The sequence below is a fragment of the Caretta caretta genome, chromosome 7 (assembly GCF_965140235.1).
Source record: "Caretta caretta isolate rCarCar2 chromosome 7, rCarCar1.hap1, whole genome shotgun sequence".
NCBI lineage: Eukaryota > Metazoa > Chordata > Testudines > Cheloniidae > Caretta > Caretta caretta.
In genome coordinates, this window is record NC_134212.1 from 27,748,952 (window position 1) to 27,775,045 (window position 26,094).

Consider the following 26,094-nt stretch of genomic DNA (forward strand, 5'->3'; position numbering starts at 1 on the left):
GGAATGGCCCAGAAAATTAAATTGATTGTTGCTCTATAATTGCAATAAGCAGACATAGAGACTGAATTCTGATGACTGGACAACAAGAAATTCCAATGGGAAAATGAAAACAAGCTGTTATGAGTTCAGTTTGTACTCCCTATATTCCGGCTCAATCCACTGAGTTTGTTAGATCAGGCATTTAGTAGGCATATATATTATGTACTACATGTCAAGTATACCATTCAGTATCAAGTGTGATATCTTATTAAAATTAACTTGCTGTACATGTTACCTAAGAGTCAGCAGCAGCTGTAGTTATAAACAGTTGAGAGTTTTCCTACCTGCTTGATGGGTTTACTCTCCGTCATGTTTAAAAGGTGCATTTAGGCTCTCTATTTGCCATGAGCCTAACTAATGAATGACGGTTTACAGCCTGTTCAACTGATCTGGAAACTATGGAAAGCAATTTGCCCTAAATAAGTTTTCCTCTGATACAATATGTGCTGCAAAATACATATGCAATGTGTTGATTATATTAGGTCACCATACATGTTGCCATAGAAGAAAAGAAATTATCTTCAGAGCTGTAGCTCTTATGGCATTACCTCAGCTGAAGACTGAGAGAAACTAACTCTAACAAAGCACAGAATTAGTTTATAAAATATAGTCATTTATTAACAACATGTTGCTTCATACCTTTAACTCGAGGAATGCAGAGAGAAAGAAGATATTAGCTAACCTTTGTTGTACATATTGGTTGGTACTTGGACGTCACTCAGGCTGATGTTCACAGGCAAGTTATTGAAGTGGTCATTTGGCACTAGAATGAACTCCTTCCCAAGTTCTAAAAAGTTTCCTTCTTCATCTCGTTCATTTATGAGAACAGCGTTGAAGTATTCATACTGCAACAAAAATTCGCATTCAGTTATTACACCCTCTGAACAATTTTCTTACATTTTAATCCATTCATTCATCTATCTAATATTTATTAGCATATGTTTTTGTCTAAACCAGAAGAACATGATATAAAAAGCTACATATTTTTAGGAGCTTAAAGATTCATTTTAGGAAACTAGTACATGTGCACTTCTTTCTGAAAACAATTTAATATCTGTGAATGCACATCCCTCTTAACATTAAATGGTAAGGGCAGTCCAACCCCATTGTACACAAAAGAAGTACTATTTTAACACATAGTTTTCTCAATCTAAACCATTTGTTGCACAATTATGTACTGGCAAAAGTCTCTCTTTTTAGCTTAATATTTTCCATTAATTCGAGAACTGCTATTAGTGATATACTGAAAGCATTCTGACTTCATCAAGTATGTTAAAAGGAATTGGCTAAAACCTATGACAGCAGAATTTTATAGCATTTTTCTCCTAGGTTTTTATACTACTTCAACCATAATTTGGATTGACTGGCATCTCTTAAAGAAAAGGAGTTATCCATTTCATGCTGAACATCACAAATACATATTACAAAAGGTTTCATACAATCCAACTTCAACTTTGACAGTAATTTAAATCTAGATTTGACTTTTTTCTGGAGAAAGAAATCATCATCTGTATGTGTAAAGACTCCTAAATGGTATTTGGCTTCTTCTGGAAAAAGTATAACAAGATAAGCAAAAAAAATTTTTTTATTGATAAAATTATTGATGGGGGGGTGCATGAGAGTGTGGGTGTATACGTGAGAAAGAAAAAAAAAAAGAGAGAGAGAGACCTAGCTCAAAAACAGGGATTCTAGCAAACTTTGGAGGCAACTAGCAGCAGTACATAACCCCATTTTAATCTTTCAACCTTTGAAAACAAAAAAGTTTTTCAAATGTTTACTAACTGTAAAAGATCCAAATATAATATCTTTGACAAAGCCCATGAAGTTGAATCCCAGTCATTGTTATAACTAAGTACACGATTATAAATAATAATAGGACACAGAGACTAGATACATAATCCTGTGGAAATTAACTTTATAGGATTTCTTCTTTATATTTATTAGGGCAAAAGGATAGCTACTGAGCATAGAAACAGATAAATGATACACGATTGGTACCTGAAAGCTTTAAATGCTTTGAAAAGTGTCATTTTTCAATTTTACATGCAACTAGTTTTACTGAGCTAATGCAAACAATTAATACCTTGTAGTTCATGTATTTCCACTGAAACATTCATCACCTTACAATCAACGTGCCTGAGGCAGAGTCCTATACAGCACAGTCACTCTCTCAGCTGTTATTGTCCTGGCTATGCAGGAAGAAAGACAGACTACAAGAGATGTGGTTTAATTAGGCCACAACTTTATCTCATCTGGGAACTACCCAGCATTAAATCATATAGTGCAGATCATCAGTCTTTCCTTAATCCTTTCCACCTATCTGAGAGGGCTCCCATTGGCTCTCCCCACTCACAACCTGTTGCTGGGTCCCCAGCACCCACCCCTTGTACAAGGATTAAGGGAGCTGGGGAAAGGGGTTTTTCTCCCCACTGTACCAGACGTTAGGAGTCCCAATCCATCTTTCCTCAGCTTCTTTAGGGGATGCTTCCCCATAAGTCCACCTCAGACTCCAGTTTATTAGGGAACCAGACCCCTGATGAACAATTACTTGCCAAGTTCCAACCACATGAATTTTACAGCTTATCTTACCTACTGTTTATTTGGGCTACTGAGAGGAAAGTGGAAACACACGCCCTGCCCAGGCCAATCCAGTGGTGAGGAAAAATTCCTTCCCAGCCTGGAAAAGATGACGAGCATGATGCGAAACAGCAAGGCCCAAAACCTGGTCCCTACTCAGAATGCCACCCTGGACAAGGGGGAGGACTTATAAAACCTCCTTAGGGAGTGGGAGTCAACAGGCTTATGTTGTGCCAATGTGCCAAAGAGCCTTGTAGCGGGGGTGGTCACCCGCTCAGGCCTTAAAGGGCTTAAAACAGCCCAGGAGAGCAAGCATTGCCCCAGGCTGATTGGGGGAAGCAGGCTCAGCTGTGGCCACACCCCTATCAGGGCTCAGCTGGCCCTTATAAGAGGACAGTGGGCCAGGAGCAGGTAGAGTCTCCTCTAGCTGTTGAGAGAGATGGGCCTGGCTGCTGGGGAGTGTACCAGAATACCTGAGGTGAAGTAGGGCTGGGGAAGGCCAGAGGAGCTGGAAGGCTCCAGACTGGAAAAGCCCCAGGCAGCAGGCCTGGCAGATAGCCTAAGATAGGTCCTGGGATTGCAGGGGGCAGCCCCCGCGTAGGCAGAGGCAGCAGGTCCAAACCCCCCTTGCCTGTGATGATTGGCTTATACACTGCAGTCTGACCCAGTGTGGGGGCTCAATGGTGACTGGCAGTACCAAAGACTGAGGCAAGGTGGGGATAGTGGGTGGGGGTTCCCTGGGGAGGGAAGACCCAGAGACTGGGTAAAAGGGGCACCGGGGGCCAATGGCAAGTGGGACATTGGCCTGCAGAGGGTGCTCCGGAGGCTGGAAGAGCTAATTCCCTGAGAGACCAGCAGGAGGTGCAGCAGGGGCGAGTCTTGCCCCGTGACAGCCTGCATCTCACTCCCACAAGGAGACAGCGTATTCAAAAAGGAAGAGAATAAACAAGGGAGGAGTACTCCTTAAAGTCACCGACCGTTCTCTTTCCTTTGCTGGCCCACACACAGCACATTCCCACCACTAAGGCTGCAGAAGATCAGGGAGCACATTAGTACTTTTTACATTACTAAATATTAATGCATCTAATCATATGATGGCAAGTTGTGCGTGCCTTGGATTTCACTGCCATTGACAATGGAACTTTTCTGCTTTTTTTAAACACATTTTCATAAACATGTAAATCAAAATTCAACCACAATATATTTAAATATTACAGCTTTTAAAAGAAAGGTGCAATGCCTTCATTCCCTGAATTTCTGCTCTTGCTAATTCTGGTACAATTCCATTGACTTCATTGATAAAACTAACAGCAGAATGTGGCTTATCCTGTTAATATACTAAGTTCTTGAAAAGAAAGGCATAAATGGTATGGAAATAGTCAAGTACACACAGTATGTGAAGAAATTGGTCAGATTGCAATTTGGCCATGAAAAGCATGCGAGTCACGAACAACAGCACACTGCTGGCATACTTTGCTTTCCTTCATCAGTTTGGTTATTCCTTTCCCAAATGAATTAATCAGTAGACATCCTCCTTCACTATGTTCTGTTGAAAGGAAAAGTAATTTACAATTGTAAATGTTAAATTGCCAGGCTAGTTGGGTATTAAAATTTGTTAGGCTCGAAATAAAAGACACTACTACTTTTGCAATTAAAGGGTTTTTCTTTGTTTGATTAACTTTTTAGGCCTGAGTCTATGGTTTGTGTTTTACAATTGTGGAGATGTTTGCGGAATAATCCGATTATGTAAACTATACAGTAAAACCAAATTGATGTTCATCCATCAATTATTCTAAAGGCATTAAAGTCCATAACAAAAAACATTCGATTTTATTAACATCTCCCCTAAACTTTTTTTTGTCATGCTGAATGAACAAAAATAATTTATTTGTTTTTTTCTTTTCTTAAAAATTGTGCCATAGAGAACAAATATCAGGTAAGCTCTGCAGCTGAAACAGTGAGCATTGCGGTTAGGAAGAGATTGGCATCTAGGCAGTAATGTTGTATAGTGGTTTCTTCTGTGCACATTTGCTACTGCTTCCCAGGAAAATATTGCCTATGACAGCTGAAAGGTGGTAGGAGGAAAATTAAAAATTCGATTAAAAATAGTGAAGTAAATCCATCGGGCACTCTGACACTACATTTGAGATAATGCCCTAGGGAAAGGGAAAAAACTCTTATTTGCTGACAACACAGATACTCCAGCTGCTAAGCGCGAAGAGAAAATGACTTCAGTTTAATCTTGTCAACCTCGGATGCAACCTTAACAAGGTGAGCTCCCACAGTGCGCAATATGACATGCCAAAAACATATTAGCCTGATAAATAGCAAAATGATTATTTGGGTTAGGAGTACTGTGAGACTGATTGTGATATGACCAAACAGTGAGATTATTCTAATATTGTGCGTAAAGAGCCATGCACAGTGAGTGACAAACTAAAGCAAAATCATTACAAGGAAAGCCATTAACATAATTTATTACAGAGATATTACTTAAAACCTGTACAAGAACATTAATATTCTAGAGTGCATTTGTGTCTGCTATTGTGAAACTGTATTTTACACATTCGCTATTATACATCACCACCTTTGTAATAGGCAGGTTTCTGAAAACTACCTAGAATTTTGATGCTCACTCACTCTATAATGAGCAAATGCATAGCAACTTGGGAGAACTAAAAATTTAAAGAGAAATCTCTGCTTTCATTTCTTTTTTTTAAAATCTTTTTTCCTTCCAAGCCAAACTGATCAGTAGAGCTCAGAGGAACAAGCAGCTGAACCACTCTACTTCAGCAAGAGCAGAGAAGAGCCAAAAGATCCTTCATGAGCTACGCACATTGATTATAAAATGACTCCACTGAGTTTGGGGTGCATTTCAAAGAATTATATCACTAACAGTCCCAACATTTTTAGGCTGGGCCTGTACACAGTGGGTGCAACAGTGGTAAAAAGGAACCTGTTATGTTTGGGTGGGTGGGGTGGCAAGTTGCTAAAAATTGTTTGTAGGTTAATTCAATATGCAGAGACTGATTCTGACAGGAAAGCTTCAACTGTAATTTGCTTTATTTTAAAGCCTGTTTAAATACGAATGTTTGTGGCAAATTCCTGCCACAGTAGCTGATGTGTGTTGAATGATGTCTCTGGACAGCTACCAGGACCAACCATAAACTGCCAGGAGACTGGATTCTTGCAAAGGGTATAGTAGAAAAACATCCTGAGAAAAATGCAAGGCTTGTGGAATGTTAAAGCCACGAGAGAAAGATTTCTCCTTCCCCCCCCCCCCGCCACCAGAGACATGGACTGACCCAAGACCATGGGGAAACTTTTGGGCTACAAGCCTCAACTCAGCAAGGTACTTAGACATGTGCCCTATTCAAGCACTTGAGTAGTTCCATCGACTTCAGTAGGAACCTTGCTGAATCCAGATGCTAGTGAGTGAGTTAAGCTATAAAAAAGTGCTCTAAGTATACTGCAGTACTGTTAGCTCTCTACAAGAACTACTGCAAATGAATGCAATTATTTTGAGATGAATGCCATTCTTTTGACTGCTGACATTTTTTTTCCAGAGTAAACAAATCTTGTGATGCTTTAAGTGGTTTATCATAAAAATATTTGATAAATATTTTTAAAACAATATTTACTTTTTGAAATACAAATATTTCCTTTTTATTTAAAAAGGAAAAACATTGTATTAAATCATTTTGACCCAGTTTTCACTTACATTCTAAGTACTCCCCTTTAAGTTGTAATAATAAACACAATTCAGTTGGCTGCTGTCTTACTTTAAAATTGTGAAATCACATTATTGCAGAACAATTTGAATGAAAGAGAATAACTTTGTTTCTTGTTAAATTAATGTGGCAGCTCTTCTGAAGATACATAAAGTGGTTTTCTGAGTAAGTACAAGAAAAATACACACACGGGTTATCAGGACTGTGAAAACCTAAACACAACACACGTAGGGGGAAAAATTACAGTAGTGATTCCAGTTAGTTACAGGAGACAGAGATGTACAGTAACTCCTCACTTAAAGTCGTCCCAGTTAACACTGTTTCATTATTAGATTGCTGATCTATTAGAGAACATACTCGTTTAAAGTCACACAACGTTCCGTTATAAGGTCATTTGGCTTGTCCCCCTCCACCTGGCGCTGCAGGGTTGGGGTACGGGGGCTTGCCCCATTCCGCCTGTCTGGTGCTCCTGCCACGGAGCAGGATTGGGGCGCAGGGGCTTGCCCCGTTCTGCCCACTGGTGTTCCAGCTGGGGAGCACAGTCAGGGTGTGGGGGCTTATCCCACTCCGCCTGCCCAGCATTTCAGCTGGGGAGTGGGCAAGCCCCCGACCCCACTCCCCAGCAGGAGCACTGGGCAGGGAGAGTGGGGCAAGCCCCCACGCCCCGACCCCACTACGCCTCACCTCAACCAGCTTCACAATCATCATTGGTAAGAACAGTATTAAACAGTTTGTTTAAAATTATACTGTATATGTATACAATGTCTTTTGTCTGGTGAAAAAAATTCCCTGGAACCTAACACCCCCGCTCCCCGCCATTTACATTAATTCTTAAGGGGAAATTGGATTCGCTTAACATCATTTTGCTTAAAGTAGCATTTTTCAGGAACATAATTACAACACTAAGTGAGGAGTTTATAAGATTGTTTTACCAATATACTTGAAATGGAGAATGCATTATTCATGAAGGACACCCTGTAAGCAGATTTCAGAGCGGTGGCCGTGTTAGTCTGTATCAGCAAAAACAACGAGGAGTGCTTGTGGCACCTTAGACTAACAAATTTATTTGGGCATAAGCTTTCATGGGCTAAAACCCACTTCATCAGATGCATGGAGTGAAAAATACAGTAAGCAGTAACCCAAGCTCGAGTCAGTAATTGCAGAGTAGACAAAGTCAGTGGGACTTAGGGTATCAACTGAAAGCTCCTAAATCTCTTTTGAAAATGGGACTTAGGTGCTCTCAAATTTCACTCTGTCTACTTTAAATGCAGTACAGAAACATTAACAGAAGAGGGTTTCGTTTTTTTTTTTCTTTTCAATAAACATGAGAACTTTATTGGCCTTTATTTAAACCAAATGTTTCGGAGAATCTGCCACAAGCCTGTAACTTTTCATTTAAAAAGAACCCTTCTGCAAAAGCAAGAAAACAAATATTTACACTTAGTGCTTCTATAGCATCTTCCATTAGAGGATCGCAAAGCATCCTGCAAACGCTATTGATACAAGCTTCATATTACCCCAGTGAAATAAGAACCAGTGTTCTTCATTTTACGGACAAGAGAAACAAAGGCACAATATTGTAAAGCAAGTCTAAGGTAGAACCCAGATCCCCTGACTCCATACTGAACCATATTTTTCCTCAAGAGACTATAGATATTATTTTCACAGCATAAGAAAAGAACCACTGTACCATATTTCACTGTCACGTTAAAATGAATATTCTATTAGTATGGAGTAGATCAGAAGACATGTGCACAATGTTTATTACACAAAATTCACAGGGTCTGAGAACTTGTGCCAAGTTTCAAAAATATCTAGACGCAGTTCGGAGCAAACTTAGGCCAATTATTATTTGATGGAAACCATGTGAAAATGCAGAGTTTCATGGATTTGGCTTAAAAAATCAAGTGAAATTCAATGAGTTTTCATTTGAACCTGAATGTCTAAGCAAAAAGACTCCAGTACAAAGAGATGCAAACACTCAAAGTGAACCGAAGAAAAAGGAATTCATAACCCCCTGAAAACTACCACATTCCACACAGCTTTATTCTGCACCCACATCACCGAAAAGACGTTCGCCTGAGACTAATCCCAACTTCTCTTTTTTTTTTAAACTACATGTATAGAATATGAAATGTCCAGACAGACAAGAAGAGTTCCACACATATGCACTGAACAGTTACTCTTCATTTTTAAAAATCTAAATTTTTGCAAATGATTTAATTAAAAAAAGACTTTGCAGGGAATTGCTCATTCACAATAAACCGCACGAAAAAGGATCAAAAATGCAGGATTCAGGCCCTAGATGTTGACAAAGATTTTGTGTGCGCTTAACTCTATGCACTGTGAGTACTCCCACTGAAGTCAATAGGGCTACTCCCAGTGCATAAGGTGATGCATATGCTTTGGGTTTTGCAGGACTGGCACCCAAATCACTGCTTTTCATGTGTAAAAGCTGCATGAAGTACCATTTAAAGCATTCCCATTAATACACTCTTACCCTCATGCTCTGAGAAGTCTCAGCATTTTCCAGCTTTAGTTTCACATTCCAGTTTTAATAGTAATTATGGGTAAACTTTTCAAAAAGCATTTAAGTGACTTAGCAGCCTAAGTCTTAGTCTACAATACCAAAGATAATCACACTGCCCAGCAGACATAGCTATGCTGGCAAAATCCCTGGCATAGACACAACTATGGTGACAGAAGAGGGCTTCATCAGCTTAGCTAATGTCATTCAGGGAAGTCGTGTAGCTATGTTGGCGGAAGAATGCCTGTCAACTTACAATGAGCCTCCAACGAGGGGGCTCTGCTGGGATAGCTATGCTGGCAAAAGTTCTGTGGTGTAGCCTTTCAAGCCTTGAAAAATGAATGGGACTTAGGGCCCTAAGTCGCTTAGATGTTTTTGAAACTTTTAACCATTTAGCCTAACCTTCCACAAAAGGAGACCCATGGGATCTCGGGACTTTCATTGATTATTGGGTTGTGAATCACAGGATTTGGGACACCATCTTGCACAAATCCAAAATCAATGGGACCTGCACTGGGAATGACCTTTTACATTTTCTGTAACCCTCTTTGAAGATGCACAAAACTCATTATTTAGCACTACTCCATCTCAATTTACACTACCAGCCAGAATTATAAGCCTGCTTCTCCTCCCTTGAATCTGCTGTCAGTTTCATCTTAGAAACTGAGGACGCAGTCAGCATCAGCAGCTTCTACAGAAGTGGGGGGAAAGCAGAGCTGCAGCAAAATCAATGTAGTATTATTTCTTAAATGTCTCTTCATCTTTTCCTTGGATAACAGATACTAACCTGCCAGATAGATTTCTAAACCATAGCTTTTTTGTAACCTGTTATACAACAATAAAAAATGTTAAAGAAGATTTTGAAGTGGGTAAATTGAAAAGTTTTCAAATTAAATCAATGTGGCACTGCACAGGTATTCGCCTGTACATAGCAAATTGCAGTACAGGGGCCTACTGTTATAAAACGCAGATAATGTAGGTTTTAATGTCAAGGAGCCCTGTGGCAGATTGTCACTATTTGTCCCTGCCTCATCCATCTCAACGTTTGAATGGGACAAGACTTTTTGAATAAAAGCCATACATATAAAGTTAGCAGACACTGTAAGATAATATTAGTTTGTCACTGTGTAACTCATATCTAGCTACAGCTAAAAATCTGTATGCTCACATTATATCCAAAATTTAGTTGTACAAAACTGAAGCAGCTATTGAAGTTCACGTGAATAAACACAAAGTAGATTAAGACAAGAGCTTTAGAATGAGGCACTAAGACAGTAGATGGCAGTACAAAGCACAGCTGAACTGAATCCTGCCTAGCGGGACAGCCTTGCTGTGATCAGTGATTCATGAATAAAACTGGTCAAAACCTGAGTTTCTGGTTTGTGGGAAATTTTGACATTTTGAAATTTCATTTCATTCAAACACACAACAGATATTTCTGAAATCTCCCATGAAGCGGAATTTCCAAAACAAATCAGTTTCAGACAATTTTCTTTCAGAATTTTGAAATTCATTTAGAATTACATGTTTATATTATTTTTACACTATTTCATGACATGTCAGTTGTAATAGTGCATAATATATGACATAATAGCTGAAACGTGTTGTATTGAACATCCACCACAAACAGGTGATACTAATCTAGAAAAAAAGGTAAAATGGTTCAATCAATACTAATTAGCAGCTGCCCTTAGTGGTTTTCACCATCAAATACAATCAATAGAATATTTCAACTATTATGTGTGATAAAATGATGTCAATACTATTAGTGCATATGTTGCACTGACGCTACTCAAGTGTCATGAAACAGTGTAAAAATACAAACACTAAAATTAAAATCTGAAACAAATTTTCAAAATATTCTGCAATTAATTTTTTCAAAACTTTTTTTTTTGTCTCAAAAGCCTTTTTGTGGAAATTTTCATTGAAACAGGCTTTTTCAAAATGTTTCAATTTCAACAAAAACAGCATTTGTAAAAAAATGTTAAAAAAAATAGTAAAAAAATAATTCCCAACCAGCTCTATTCATGAACAGGAAGAGGTTCAAGAGTCCCTATTTCGTTTCATGAAACTTCCATGAAAACTTGCCGAAAATAAAAAAATAAATGAGTTTTCAGTTTTACAAAGATATGAACATTTTCCACAGAAATGTGAAATGTTTCCTCAGGAAAGTAGCGACTTGCGTGGAAGCTGGAGGAAGGAACATGGGTCTACAGAAGGGAAGATCTTGAAAGAGGCACCAGAAAGTCAGTTTGTGTATAGATGGCTACAAATGCTAAACTGCAGTTGGAGCAACTCTGTAAATAAGCTGCTCTAACAGAGACAGATTTATGTAATAAGAATAGAGTCCTCAGTGTTATCGCCCAGGACTTCACACCTGAAATGCAGTGGCAGTGGTCGGCCTAGTAAGACTCACAGCATGGAATGTGCACCGCAGAAGATGACTGCCAGCATGGGCAGCGCGTGAACCACTGGGTGGGGGAGGCTAGCCTCCTGCCCTGCCCCTTCCACCCAAGGGCCTGCCAGAGCCCAGAGCTCCCGCACTGCAGCCGCCGGCCCCAAGCTAGCCCTGGAGCACCGTGAGGGAAGGTGGGCAGCTACAGCCCTCCCAGGCCCTGGAGCCGGGCCTTAGCCATACAGCAGAAGCAGGAGGTCTGGGGGCGGAGCATGCACTGGGCCATGCCTGGCTGTTTGTGCAGGCACAGCCTCCCCCAGCCTATGGTACCCACTGCCCATGCCTGCCAGCCACTCAACTGCCATATTTGCATCTATGCGATCAGAGCAATGACCAGTTCGATTCCACCTGGATCACACAGGCAGCAATCCTAATGCAATCCCAGGAAAACTAATAAGCAGCAATACTAGACTGACTTCCTAGTGCGTCCTCCAAACTCTTCCCTTGTGCAACTCATGCTCTTCCCTCCAGCTTCCATGCAGGTTGAAATGGGTGTGGAACGGCAATATTTTCCAACCAGCTCTACCATTTGGCTTTCCTCTCTCTCTCTGGTGGAAAGCAACTTGGACCCCGATTGTTCAAAATACAAGGCAAAGATGGACTGATGCACCCATGCAGAGCCACAATGGGTATGTCTACACTGCAGTGTAAGCCCAGGATAAGTAGAACTCAAGTTAACAGACCCCGGGTTTGTTAACCTAGGGCTTGAGCATCTATACTCATCTGTAATCCCAGGTTAGGAATTGTTGAACCCTGGGTCCCACCCTGGAACTCCAGCATCTACATTGCATTATACAGGCCCAAGTCCGATCACCCATATCCCAGACTTCCTACTGCCCTCCCAAAATGTGGCCACTCTAGCCCTTTGTTCGTGGTGCAGTGTGGGAAAACAAGAGTCAGCTTGAGGGACCATGATATACTTTTGGCAGACTCCCAGAGCATGAGAGACTGCATGCATCTACACTGAAAAGCAACAACACTTGAACCCTAAGTCCCTGCTTGACTCAGGCTTGGACACTCCATCCCCATGGTACCAAGTCCTTGGTTAGCGGGATATGTGTGTAGACAAAAGGAGGGTCAGGCTTGAGCCTAAATTCAAATTCTGGCTTACACTGCAGTATAAACATACCCAATGACTTCACATGGCTATGCATTGGCACAACAGACCACCTATGTGTTGTGTATTGAAGAACTGGGGTGCTAATTACTATTCTCCAGAAAACAGGTGAGCCATATGCAACACTCTAGATATAAACTGCAACTCTGAACAAGCAAACATTACACTAGTTTCTTCTTTCCAACAAGTCATTAAATACTGAACAACAAGGAGAACAAGCCAGTATTTTTCATGGTACTCAAACAACAACCTGAGTTGCAATGTTTTGTTTTTTGGAGATTGGGGTTGTTTCTTTGTTTTTAAACAGCATGTTAAATTAATATTATTAACCACACCCAAAATATAAATAAATAAAGAGAGAGAGCATGCAACATTACTGAGTTTATTTGGAAATAAAATGAGAGATGAGATGTTGAGCAAATGAACATATACAAATCCCCTTCAAAAGATTTATGACTCTCTGGTGTAATATAGCAATCTGGTCAGCTAAGTCTGAAGTTGGAATAACAAGACCACGTTGATGAGTTAATTTAATAAAAGAAACACATATCTCTGGAGCCACAGAGTTCTGCAGAAAAGAAACAACTGCATCTACTTTATTCATAAAAACTCTATTCATTTAAAAATTGTTTCAAGATTATATAACAAAATAAAGCAATAATAATTTTAAAAAGATGTGGATTCATATAATGGTTGCAAAACAAAAATATTAAACCTAACATTAGATTTTTCAACTTTTAGATACATGCAGACATACCAGGCAATTCGCAAATATTTCATCCTCAGATACAAATCCAGAATCTTACCAAGACATTTTAATTATCAGGATGATTTACAGGTTTGAAGAGTTATTCAAAACACTGCATGCATTCTTCTTTTTTAATTATATCCCACTCGGGATTTTAGAATTTTGAGTACATCATCGTTGATTTTTCTTGCACCATGCTTGCACTGAATTATGTTAATTTCATTGTTAAAATACAGAAATATAGAAAACTAACTTTAATAACTGTCAGTTTTATAGAATAGAGACCCTTGTGATCTTGTGTGTCTTGATCAGCAAATCTGAGCCGCACCAAATGGAAACGTGCACACAGCTGCACAAGACAATTGATCAGAGCTGTCTCAAAATCCCGGTGTATATTTGGCTGAGCTAGGCTAGTATAGATTTTATAGGTTTAAAGTGTAGTTGTAATATGCATAAATAATCACTGATTTAAACAAGTAAATGATAGTCTTACATTAAAATAAGTGAATACTAATGCCTAACATCATACCATATAAAAATGGCTGTTACCTTTATGTCTCCAAGCCTGATCTATTTTATGTAACAAATAGTCAGGTCAACAACAACAAAAACAACAGCAGCAACACAAGGGTAGCTTGTATAAAATTAATTTGTCAGAATGAAGTCATAAAAATAGTCCACACTCTGGCCTTTTATCCCTTCTATTATGTGGAATTTAAACAAGCCATTCCTGCTAGATAAGAATACTTACTGAACAATTTACTGGTTTGATTATTCAGTGGTAGCATTCATTATGACTTTAATCTTAGTTTCTGAATTATGGTCAGACCGTAGCAGGGTTTAAGACTTTATCAATACAACTGAAGCCATAATTTAGGTTTTCAGAACAGATCAGCATTATTCATATTCCAGAAGGCATGAAGTTCTAGTCTGAAAACAAATCTGACTGAATAATTTGTAGATGAATTGATGGTCAGCCCCACTATCCAGCATGTTTCTCATTTTGTTTATATGCTATTTAAGAGTGCACAGGTAGGAAGTGTGGTGTGTGCAGCTAAAAGGTGATGTTGTTTGAGGAGCATGAGTCTGAAGAACTAGAAGCAGGATTTCATAAGTATATCATGATCAGTAGAACTGGAATCAGAGTGCCCGTGTTCCCTGGAGGGACTGTTACTGTTGGGTCACCGGTGGAACAGAGACCATGGAGAGTTAGGCTGGAAGCAACTCAGCCACATGGACAGAGCATGCCACAGAGTTTAATAAAGTTTCACTTGTTCAACTTAACCTGCATTCGGCTTCACTCTTTGCTAATGAAACATGGCGGCAATATCTGAGTTGTGAATTCTCTGAAGTGCAGCAGCTGGCAAACTGAGCCATACAACTTGGTCTGTCACCCCTCAGAGTCCTGAATATTGCAGACTCAAAGCTAGCCCAGCAGTGGACCAGGTGGAATGAGACGTACAAGCTGTATACAGTCCTAACTACGCAGGAGGACGATGACAACAGCAGGAAAGTAAAATTGTTAGTTTACCTTATTGGGGAATTAGGCAGAAAGATTCGCACTACTGCCTCATGCCTCACAGTAGTCCTAGGAGCCCTGGGGACCAGTCCTCCACAAAGCAAAACAAATCTGTGGCGCGAAACAGATTTTTCACTAACAGACAGTCTGAAAAGGAGGGGACAGACCCCTAGGTTACTGCCCTATGCATAGTGACTGTTACATGGAATTCTGAAAACTTGACTGTCTCCCTAATTCAGGACGGGATAGACTGCAGCACTTTGGGACCATCACCTGCCGAAGTGGCTCCTTTCAGAAGGCGATCTCACATTAGCCAGGTGCTTTGACATAGGATGTGCAGAGGCAGCCTCAAGAGATGGAAGCCCTAGGAGGCACAACACCCACAGAGATACACGCAGTGAGACAAAAGCAAAGGAGATCAGGTGACCAGGGTTCCATACCCATGAGTCAGATGCATATACAGTGGGAGACAGCATGAACAGGTAATGGAGAAGTAACCCGCACCAGGACAGCATTGCAAGCAATGTGGGAAGAGGAGCCATTTTAGCAGCATGTGCACAAACAGAGGAAAAATCTCAGAAAGATTAAATCAGACTTCTACATGAGTGGGGGTGGCATATCAGAAAGTGGTGTTGACCTAATAAGTCTCTCCTTCAGTCTGAGAGCATATGAGGTTCAGGCTGTCAGGCAGGAAAGCAACAAGAGACAGTACCAACCTCTATGCATGCAACAATGGTAAAAGGGAAATACCCTGTATGATTTCAGCTGGATAGCAGGGCCTATTGCAATGTGATTCCTAGGGGTGAATTCGCCTCAAACACGCTATTACAAAGAGCAGGCTCACCTAATAATGTACAATGAGAGTAAAATGCAGCCTGCAAGAAAACGTGACCTCATAGTAACTAACCGGAAAAGAACGATGGTACTAACCAAAGTCTGGGATGGTCGATGATACAATGGAGACAACTGTACCAGTAAATCAGGATGTTTTCAAAGGCAATGGGTGCCTCCGAGGAAAGCTGTGACTGGAAGTAAACCCCACAGTGGAGTGTGTGTGTGTATGTATGTATCACAAGGAAAACTGCAGTGGCACTATGTAATCCAGTACACAAGGAGCTCAGAGGTCTGCAGAGCAGGGGTATAACAGCACCTGTAAAGGCCAGTCCAGCCTGGGTAAGCAGCATGGTGGTGGCAAAGAAGCCATCATTCAATTCTATATCTGCACATACCCAAAGCCTCTATACCAGGCATTGAAAGGATGCCACTATCCACTGCCGACTATCCACAATTACTGACATCTTGCCAGAGCTCTCCAGAGCCAGAATCTTTATGGTCTGTGGTGTGAGGAATGGGTTTCGGCACATACATCTGGATAAAGAGCCCAGCATACTGACAACCTTTGCAGCACCATTTGGTTGCTACAGATGGCTGTGCATGCAAATGAGCATACGCCCAGCACCAGAGGTGTTCCAGAGAAAACTCACCCAAACACTGGAGGGATGATCTAGGGTGAAAATAATTACAGGTGACATCCTAATTGTACAATGATACAGAAGCTGAATGATCATGACAGAAAACCACAAGCTTTTCTACAGTGATACAGGGACAAGAACATAAACCCTCAACCTAGAAAAACTGACTCCAACAGTCTGAGGTGACATACGCTGGACATCTGCTAACAGAAGAGGGACTGAACGCAGATCCCAATAAAATGAAGGCAGTCAGAGACACGCCTGCCCCCAGGGGATGTAAAAGGGGCACAACACTTCATAAAATGATACATTTTCTGTCCAAGTTCTCTTCACACCTGGCTGCATTGCGGAATCCATATGTCAACTCACAAGGCAAGATGTGGAGTGGGACTGGGCAGGTCTCTAACAGCAAGTGTTCAATACTACTGAAATATAAATCTCCCCACTGTATTTTCCACTGAATGCATCTAATGAAGTGAGCTGTAGCTCACGAAAGCTCATGCTCAAATAAATTGGTTAGTCTCTAAGGTGCCACTAGTACTCCTTTCCTTTTCGCGAATACACACTAACACGGCTGCTACTCTGAAACAAATGATAATGACGTCACTGTCCTGAAGTATTACTAGCTAAGAAATCCACTGACTCATCAATGTGATTCCCTGAGGATAGGATTGGGTGTAGCTCTTTTGAAGGAGCAGGCAGCCACTTATGTCAGTAGTGCCCTGTCAGAGACTGAACACGGGTATGCCCAAACAGAAAAAATGCTTCTGGCTGTGGTATTTGGAGTGGAACAATTCCAATAACACATCTATGGCCACCCGGTAATAGTGCTGTCAGATCACAGAACCCTAGAGACAATCATGGCAAAGCCCCTTCTTAGTGCTCCAAAGAGATTGCAGAGCACATTGATGCACCTCCACACTACCAGACAGAAATCAGATATTGTCCAGAATGATTACTAGTTTTAGCTGACACCCTGAGCAGGGCATATATGCCCAGCATCAGCAAGTTGGGGTAGGGGATCAGCACATAGTGCAGCATATTAATGGATTCAATCTTCTAGTTTCAACAATGAAGCTGATGGAAATCAAAGAGACTAAAGGAAAAGACAGCCAGTCAAGAGAGGGATACTAGCAGGGTGGCAGAAGCGAAAAGCCAAGTACTGGCTGGAACAGAGCAATACTTTCAAATTAAAGATGAGCTGAGTGTGTAGGATGGAAACATATTTTGAGGACAGAGCTGTTGTTCTTGCCTCATTGCATAAGGATGTCATGCGATTACATACCACACACCTGGGCACTGAGAGCTGTCTTAGGCTACAGAGTGTATTTACTGGTCAGGAATGAATACACAATTCCGCTCCTTGATAGAAGGGTGCAATACCTGCCAGTCATGTGATAACTGCCAGCAGAAAGGGATGCTGTTACCATATCAGCAGCCCACCCAACCACAGGAAATGGTGGAAGTGGAATTATTTGCCTTAATGAAAAAGCCATACTCAATTACAGTGGACTACTATTCTGATTTTTGGGAGGTACAAAGAGGCAAGTCAGTGATTGGCAAACTGAAGACCCACTTTGCAAGATATTGCATTGTGGACATTGTATTCACTGACAACAGACCCCAATTTGCCTTGGAAAAATTAAAGGAAATTTGCACAAAAAACAGGAGTTTGACCATCACACCTCCTCCCCAGCATAACCCTAGAGTAACGGTAAAGTAATGGTAAGGTGGAATCAGCTGTGAAAACAGCTAAGAGACTGGTATACAAAGCTATTTCTTCTGGTTCAGACTCCTTGTTAGCATTTGTGGTGCACAGGAATACCCCATAACCTGAGAGGTCCAAAGTAGTCCAGTGCAGTCACTGATGGGGTAAAGGACCAAAACCCTGATACCAATGAGAGGACACCTGTTGCAGCCAGAAGGATGTAGATAATGCCGAGAGGACACGGCCAACCATCAGAGAGTACAGACACTAGAGTATGACGGGTTACTCAAGAACCTCTGGGCCCTGGAGACAGCCACTTGTATGAGGATCCAGCCATTAGAGAGACACCAGAAGGAGTCATGAGGGGAACAGTGGTAACAAGGTCAATCAAGATGATTTCACAAAAAGGACAAGTGGTCCAAAAGAACAGAAAACACTTATGAGCCAGCACACAACTACTCCCAGAGAGCAGAACACAGAAACAGAGAACCATCTGGAAGCCAACCCTACAGGAGGGAGGAGACTTCACAGAGAGATAGTGTGTTAGACTCGGACAGGTGACAAGAAGACTCTGATAGGTCACTTCTGGTGTGGTTGTTTGTTGAGGATACCAAACCATCTAATTCTGTGGTAAAGATGAGACTTCACCTCAGCTATAAGCTATCAATCTCTGGTCACAGGAATATAGGCTGAAGGTCTGGACATCAATTATTTGCTTTTAATGTTTATATTAAATGTTAGTAATATAGGGAAAAGGTATCATGATCAGTGGAACTGGAGTGAGAAGGCCCATGTTTTCTGGCGGGGCTGTTATTCACAGGACAGCAGAGGAATGGTTGGAATTGGGCTGGAAGCAACTTAGCCACATGGACAGAGCAATCCACAGAGTTTAATATAATTCCACTTGTTCAAATTAACCTACATTCACCTTCACTATTTGCAAGGGAAACAATAAGGAAGCCCGTAAGGAATCTGGGAAGCTGAAAAAGGCAAATGGCAGCCCAACTTCATAGGGTAAATGATTTCCTTACTTTTTCTTCCCAGACATCTCAACAAGAAAGATCACACACACTGATGCTTTGGGGCTCTCCGACATTTAAACAGATTGAAAAAATATTTTGCAGTTGCCTAGTTAAACACTCCAAACAATTTTCCATTTCACGTTTCCCTCCCCGTCTCTGGCAAAGAATGCACTGAAAATAACAAGACAGGAGAGGGAATGCAGTATCATCCAGTCACAAATCAGCTGGAAGTATTCATCTAGTAAAACACAAAGAGCTCCTTATTTCTCCCAGATGTGTATCAGTGATCCTGCTCCGCAAGTTACTAGAGCAGGGATAGTGGCAATGACATTTTGAAGACTTATGCACAGTTCTTCTCTCACTGTTAATATATGCTCTGGTCATCATATTCTCTAAACATATTGGGACATACTATTCACTCCTCAGGATTTCATTACAAGAAAAGAACTAAATGAAAGGACATTATGTAAATGTGCTAATACATTTACAAGAAGATTCTGAATATCTTTAAATACTAATTGCAGAAACACAGACCACTAGAGCATTCTAATAAAACATACTCCCGGGCCAAAAAAAAAACACCCAATAGAGTTATGAATTTGTTGCTGTTGAATTTGTTACCATAGATACATTAAAAAAATAAATTCATCTTATTTGACTGTTTTTAAATGGCTCTTTTAATGGCTAATTAATACATTTAATGTATCTCTCTACTGTGATTACTTTAATGCAAATGTGTGATGATAATGGCTTACAATACCATTGGCTCTATCATAATTTCATTGTACAAATACCCTATCCTAGAAAACACAAGGCATCTGCAAACCCCAGTAAACCATTTAACCACTGAAACAACGTGCTCTTTGAATACAGGGCTTATCCGACAGGAGAGAGTATTTAAAATAATGAACAGTCTATGAGGCTGGCCCAGTGGTCATTAATTCAGACTTCCCAGACATAAGTTTGCTACACAGACAACTTACTGTATATAGATTCCAAAGGCAAAATTGCACTAGGTATGGTTATGCTATCCTTAAGACTGCCAGAAAAAAAGATGGAAGCAAGTCCTCCCTCCTAATAAGGTGCCATGAAAGGACTTTATAAAGCAACCTCTTGTCATTAGCAATTGCACCATAATAACATATGGCGTGATTAGCCCATAAGGGGATCTTAACAACATCGCATCCATCATATCACGAAGAAGCCATGAAACATAATAAACATTGTTACAGTTTAATGATTTGTTGTTTAAACAAACACACAGACTTAAACCAGACTCTTTCCTTTTGAACTTTTGTAACAAAAAGTATATTCAAAGATAAAGAAGGGATTATGCCAGTGGATATCATTCAAATCCTAATATAACATACATCCACTTACAGTAAAAATATATGAGGAATCATGTTAATATCTCAACAAACATTCAGGCACTTACTGTGGCTCAACCATAATGTGGGATCAAGCATAATTGTCTGTTACATCTTGATGCTGAAATTTCCTGGAATTTGTTTTCAGTAAAGCTTATTGGGAGCAATGAAGCGGCACCTCCATAATCTCTCTAATTCAGACTTTTATTTAGAAAGACTTTTACTACCTGAAGGTTTATTATTTATGTAAGATTATTTTCTGACCAGAAAAATGTCTCCATTTATGTATATTCTGCATTCTAATTACTTTGTAAATTGATATGCATATTTGTCAGCATCTTGGATTCAATTGGTGATGAGCACTGAATACATTGAGCACTAGTGCAAACCCACTGAACTGAATGAGATAGCAGGGTTGAGGAGTTAACACCTGCTACAGAGAGGCCCTGAAACTTACAGGGTGGGAGGAGGGAATACGTTTAACTGGATGTTCTGAATCCAATTTTTAGCTCAAATACGATTGGCAGTGTGAATGCATGGCCAGGTAGTATGACTTTGTCAAGCCCAACAACCTCCTAGCTACCCTGCTGCAGTGGCATATAATAGTTCCTGGGCTTTCATAAAATATGCCGCAGACAAAGTGCAAAACATCTTCCTTTTCTTTATTGGTAGGGCCCTACCAAATTCACTGTCCATCTTGGTCAATTTCATGGTCATAGGATTTTTAAAATAGTAAATTTCATTATTTCAGCAATTTAAACCTGAAATGTCACGGTGTTGCAATTGAAGGGGTCCTGACCCAAAAAGGAGTTGTGGGGGGGGCCTTACAAGGTTATTGTAGGGGGGGTTGCAGTACTGCTACCCTTACTTTTACGCTGCTGCCTGCAAAGCTGGGCCCTCAGTCAGCAGCCACCGCAGAGCTGGGTGCCCAGCCAACAACTGCCACCCTCTGTCCACCCAGCTCTGAAGGCAGCGCAGAAGTAAGGGTGCCAATACCTCAATCCCCCCTTAAATAACTTTGTGACCCTCTTCAACTCCCTTTTGGGTCAGGACCCCCAATTTGAGAAACACTGGTCTCCCCCGTGAAATCTGTATAGTATAGGGTAAAAGCACACAAAAGACCTGATTTCACAGGGAGAGACCAGATTTCACGGTCCGTGATGCGTTTTTCATGGCCCTGAATTTGGTAGGGCCCTATTTATTAGGGATGTTTTAAAAGGAGAAAACAGAGGTGCTGGCCCTTCCAGACTAACACAACCAACAAAGTTTCCTGCATCTCCAGTTCAAAGCATCCACACAGAGCTGGATAGTGTGGCTGTTTCCTAGGCAAGTTTCATAGTAATTCTATAAGGTGAAGCTTTCTTCATCAGCCAAATCCAAACAAAAGGTAAAGTTTCTGACTCGCAGAATAAAGCCACCTTGCTACTGCTCTACACAGGCATCAATGGGATTAGTTCACCAGCTCTTTTCCTGGATGAGTCCCGTGTTTCTGGACCCCTCCTTTCTACATCCAGTTCTTCCCTAGACAGGAGACAAATCCAGCAGCCCAAGATTGCCTTATCTTTATGACTCCCTCTTAGTAAACCCCAAGTGAAGGGCTCTGCCCCCCCTCAGTACCTACTCAGGCAAATTCTCAAAACTCCATCCTCTTTCCCTCTAAGGTTAACTCTTTCTCAGCCTATTCAGCTGTAGTGTACATATACACCATCACAGCTTGAATTTGATATTCAAATCAAACCCTGCTGAAGGATAAGAAGAAGAGACAATAGAAATATAATCTCTCTCCCTGATTATTTCTAATGGATCATCTTCGCAAGCCTAATGCAAGAAACTGACATGGATGGATCCTCAGTGTACTGAACAGATCTGGCACTAGGTAGTCAGCAGTTGAAATTGACAGAGCAGGATAAAATAAGATAAATTGTACTTTATACTAACCTCCCCATAGACTCAGAGCTTGAGGCACTGCTATTAACTACAACTACTAGGTTCACAAGGCTAAAATACAACTGCTATCACTCTCAACCTTCACCTCTGAATCCCAAGCAAGTTTTCTGCTCATCTTCAAAAAAAAGGTGGAAGTTTTCTTGGGGCTTGAATTAGGAAGGCACAAGTATAATATTGCCATGAGGTAAACTTGCTGAAAATATTTTGATTTCACAATAGTTTTGATCTTTCACTGTTTTGCTTAAAGGAACAGCAGAAGGAGACAATGGATGCTTTGTACTGTTCAAGGGTATCGACTTTTTTTTTATGCTGGCAAGGGTTATTTAATTTTTGCACAGAAGAGGGAGGACTAACAGAAGCAACAGCGCTATGGGCAACAGCAGCAGACTCTCTAATTCATCTTTGGTTACTTTTACTGTATCAGAAGAAGCTGGGGAACAGTGCATATGGTGTACATTAACTTTCTCATTAGGTTTCAGAGCTTTGTTACAGATTATTGCACTGAGCTGTAGATATAAGAATTTGGTGACGCACATCACATGCACATGACAAACAGTCGTGGCAAGTTTGTGAGCAGTTTGTAACAGAAGGAAAGGAAAATCCTAAACATATAATGTAGGCAGTGGCAGCTCCGCAGTACAGGCCAGCTCACTCTTGTTGAATTCATGATGCAGGCACAATGGACTGCCACACCTACTTTTCCCACCAAATTTTCTAATCATCCAACACCTATACCATATATTGCCAATCAACAGTGAGCTCTGTCCAACAAGTTCAGCCAAGATAAGAGACAGCGCTATTCCAGATGCTATAAATAGGCACTCCAGAGGCTTCCAAGACAAGCCCTTCTCAAAAATGCCACTTTTCAAAGCAAAATTTCCAATCAAACAATTTGTATTTTAAAAAATAAAATAGAAGAGTATAAGAATGTGACTTGTTGGCAATAAAAGCTGTGGAAATACCTATTTTACCTGACCAATTTTTTGCCGTCTGCTCTGATGTGACGCAAAAATCACATTCACTAAGCTGCAATCCCCAGAGGCTTTCCCCTGGCCTCTCTCTGCCCCTCGAGAGTACGTCTACACAGCAGATAAACACTCACGGCCAGCCCAAGTCAGCTGACTTGGGCTCGTGGGACTCAGGCTGTAAAATTGCTGCAGCCTGAGCCTGATCTTCTACACAGCACTTATTAGTTCTGCAACCTGAGCCCCGCGAGCCCGAGTCCCACTGACCAGGGCCAGCCACGAACATACAGTGGGTCTTTTATTCCAGTGTAGAGGTCTCCAAGAGGCCACACCCATCCCTTAAATTGCCTACAGGGTGATGTGACAGGAAGGCAGCCTTTAACCTCTTCCTGGCTGCTTTTACTTTGCTACAGGCCACAATAGCCAAAAGTAATCAGGTATGGACCACGTACACACACAAAATGTTAAGTTTTCTTCTGTCTGTGGTTCCGAGCAGTCCTAAGAACATATTAACAGTATCTTTCATAAGAATATAACAACTGCCATACAGGATAAAGCAAATGGTCCATCTAGGGTAGTCCAGGTTCCTATTTTCATCAATGGCGTGTATCAGATACTGCAATACATTAAAATCACTGGAAAATGGGAGTAGCTAAATTCAAAGTTTGGCTTTTAGCCAACTTTGATCCTCTCTGACCTCAACTTGACAGCACTTATATCACTGCATAATACCAATGTTACTCCAGAATGATTCTAGCCCAGGACAGCTCTCAGCGGGAAGAGAAAACAGACCTTTTCTGGAGAGGAGCTTCCACGGGAGTAGTGCTGCACGGAATTGAAAAGGTGACACAAATTCCATCATGCTGTAACACTTGACAATACTATAGTGTAGTACAGTAGCAGTGGACAGTAATATAGTGTAGGGCAAAGTAAATATATATGCAGATATAAAACAATTATTTAATATTAGTATTATAGTAGCACCTGGAGCACTCAATCAGCATCAGTGTTCCATTGTGTGAGGGACTGTACAAATATATAGAAAGATAGCCCGTATCTTATGATTTTAATTAAAAAGGCTTTCTAATGAACTGCACTGCAGAAGAAATCCTCATGCACGGCCTTGTAACAGACTGCAAATAGCATGCTTCTTCTGAATCATCTGTCAAAATACTCATCTTACCCATAAGGTCAGCAGATAGCCCTTGTTTTAGCAGCAACAAAATGATTGCATGGCTCTGTCTCAACATCTGTACAAATCCATCCATTTGACCTCAAGGTGATAGGCAAGCTGATCAACACAGCAGCTCCTCCGATGATAAATTTGGCAGTCAATATACTAAAGACCAGGCAGATGTCCTGGCTGTTATGGTTATTTAATAACGACAGTTAAGATATCTTCAGAATTTTTTAAAAGAAAATTTAGAGAACTCTATTCATAAACTAGTTATAGAAGTGGTATGGATTCTTGAGTGCAATAAGGAAAAATCATCACTGTGTAAATTCTTACATTTTCCACTAAGCGGATAACTCACGCAGTATCGTGAGTCACAGAGGTTAACTGACCAGTGTCCACACCCTCTTGAAAACATGAAATGGCTGTGAATCACTTAAACAATGGGCCTGAATTTATTTTATTTATATTACGCATCAACATTTCTAAGACATAGTTTTTGCCCAGCTACTTTCCTGGAAGTGTAAACCACCATCAAAGTACATGAATAAATCTTCTGAGAACAATTGGATTTGAATATGACAAATGGCAAACAATTACAAATTCACATATACAGACTCATTGTCAAACTTGCTCCAGGCTTGGAAATGTCCTCACATTTTTCCACAATTTATACAGGAATTTGGTATGTAGCAAATATATAATTAGTATTAAACGTGATTAATGCATACCGTGGGAAAACACGGAAAGAACTGAAATAGAGCACCATGGAGTTCCTTCCCCTCTCTCTACCCAGACTGCAATCAAGCATATGCATATCTGTCTCTCTGGAAATTTGAACAAAAAGCCAGAACACAATTATGTGAGCTGGCTTTCTTCCCCTCTGGCTGAAGTAACGTATGTTCCATTTTTCACTGTCACACTATTTACCATCCATATTTTGATCATCCTTTATTTTAGTCATATCATTTAGCAACATGGTTATTGGGTTGTCTAGCTCACCCCTGATATCATTCTCCATGGTTCCTTCCATCTTTCCACCTTCACTCACTTTCTTATTTCTCTCTCACAAGGTTATTTTATCATTCTTATTTGCCTATGTTTGTCAATTAAGCAAGAAATGTTATAAAACAAGCACAATACTCATCATTGGAAATGTGGGGAACCCTGCAGTTTTGGTCCACATGGGTTTAGGAAAACCATGTTTTGATTTTGATCCACACTGGTTTACCACCCCAGTTTTGCTTTGAGCATTGTGTTAGAATAAATATAGAAGTTCCATGGTTCACCCGGTTTCATGTTGAAAACCATGTGAAACTACATGTTTTTCCAAAGTTTTATATGAACAAATACATTGATCCCTACATTAGTGCAACTGAGCTTAGATTTGCTTAAAAATTTCTAAATCTTAGCAAAGCTTACCATAGAACTGCACTGAGTTTTAAACTTTTAATGATACCTAAACCAAGCAAAGTTTAGTGTAATTTCAGAAATCTTTAAAAAAAAGTTTTGCAAACTTTGGCAAGAACATGCTTTTAATAGTGCTTACTTAAATACGATAAGCTTGAATAATGCAAACACCCACTGTATGTATGGGTTATATTACGTACGCATTTTATTGTGTTAAATCTTCGTAAAAGTAAGGAGGCAGGTGGATTAATGATATTTTGGTTAAAGCATGGGAATTGGAACTGGAAAAGCTAGGTCCTATTCCTGCCTATGCCAG

The 26,094-nt window shown here is 40.4% G+C and overlaps 1 protein-coding gene across 7 annotated transcripts in view; it reads right to left on the reverse strand.

Annotated features, from left to right (window-relative positions):
* The window catches only part of CACNA2D3 (calcium voltage-gated channel auxiliary subunit alpha2delta 3), a 729,133-nt gene that overhangs the window by 436,381 nt on the left and 266,658 nt on the right, over positions 1 to 26,094 (reverse strand). For all 7 annotated transcript variants that reach the window (XR_007357538.2, XM_048857137.2, XM_075130333.1 and 4 more), the window contains one exon: positions 722 to 884. Coding sequence is in view for 6 of the 7 variants with exons in the window: in XM_048857137.2 (XP_048713094.1) it covers positions 722 to 884 (163 nt within the window). In the remaining variant the exon portion in view is untranslated. The remainder of the gene's footprint in view (positions 1 to 721; positions 885 to 26,094) is intronic.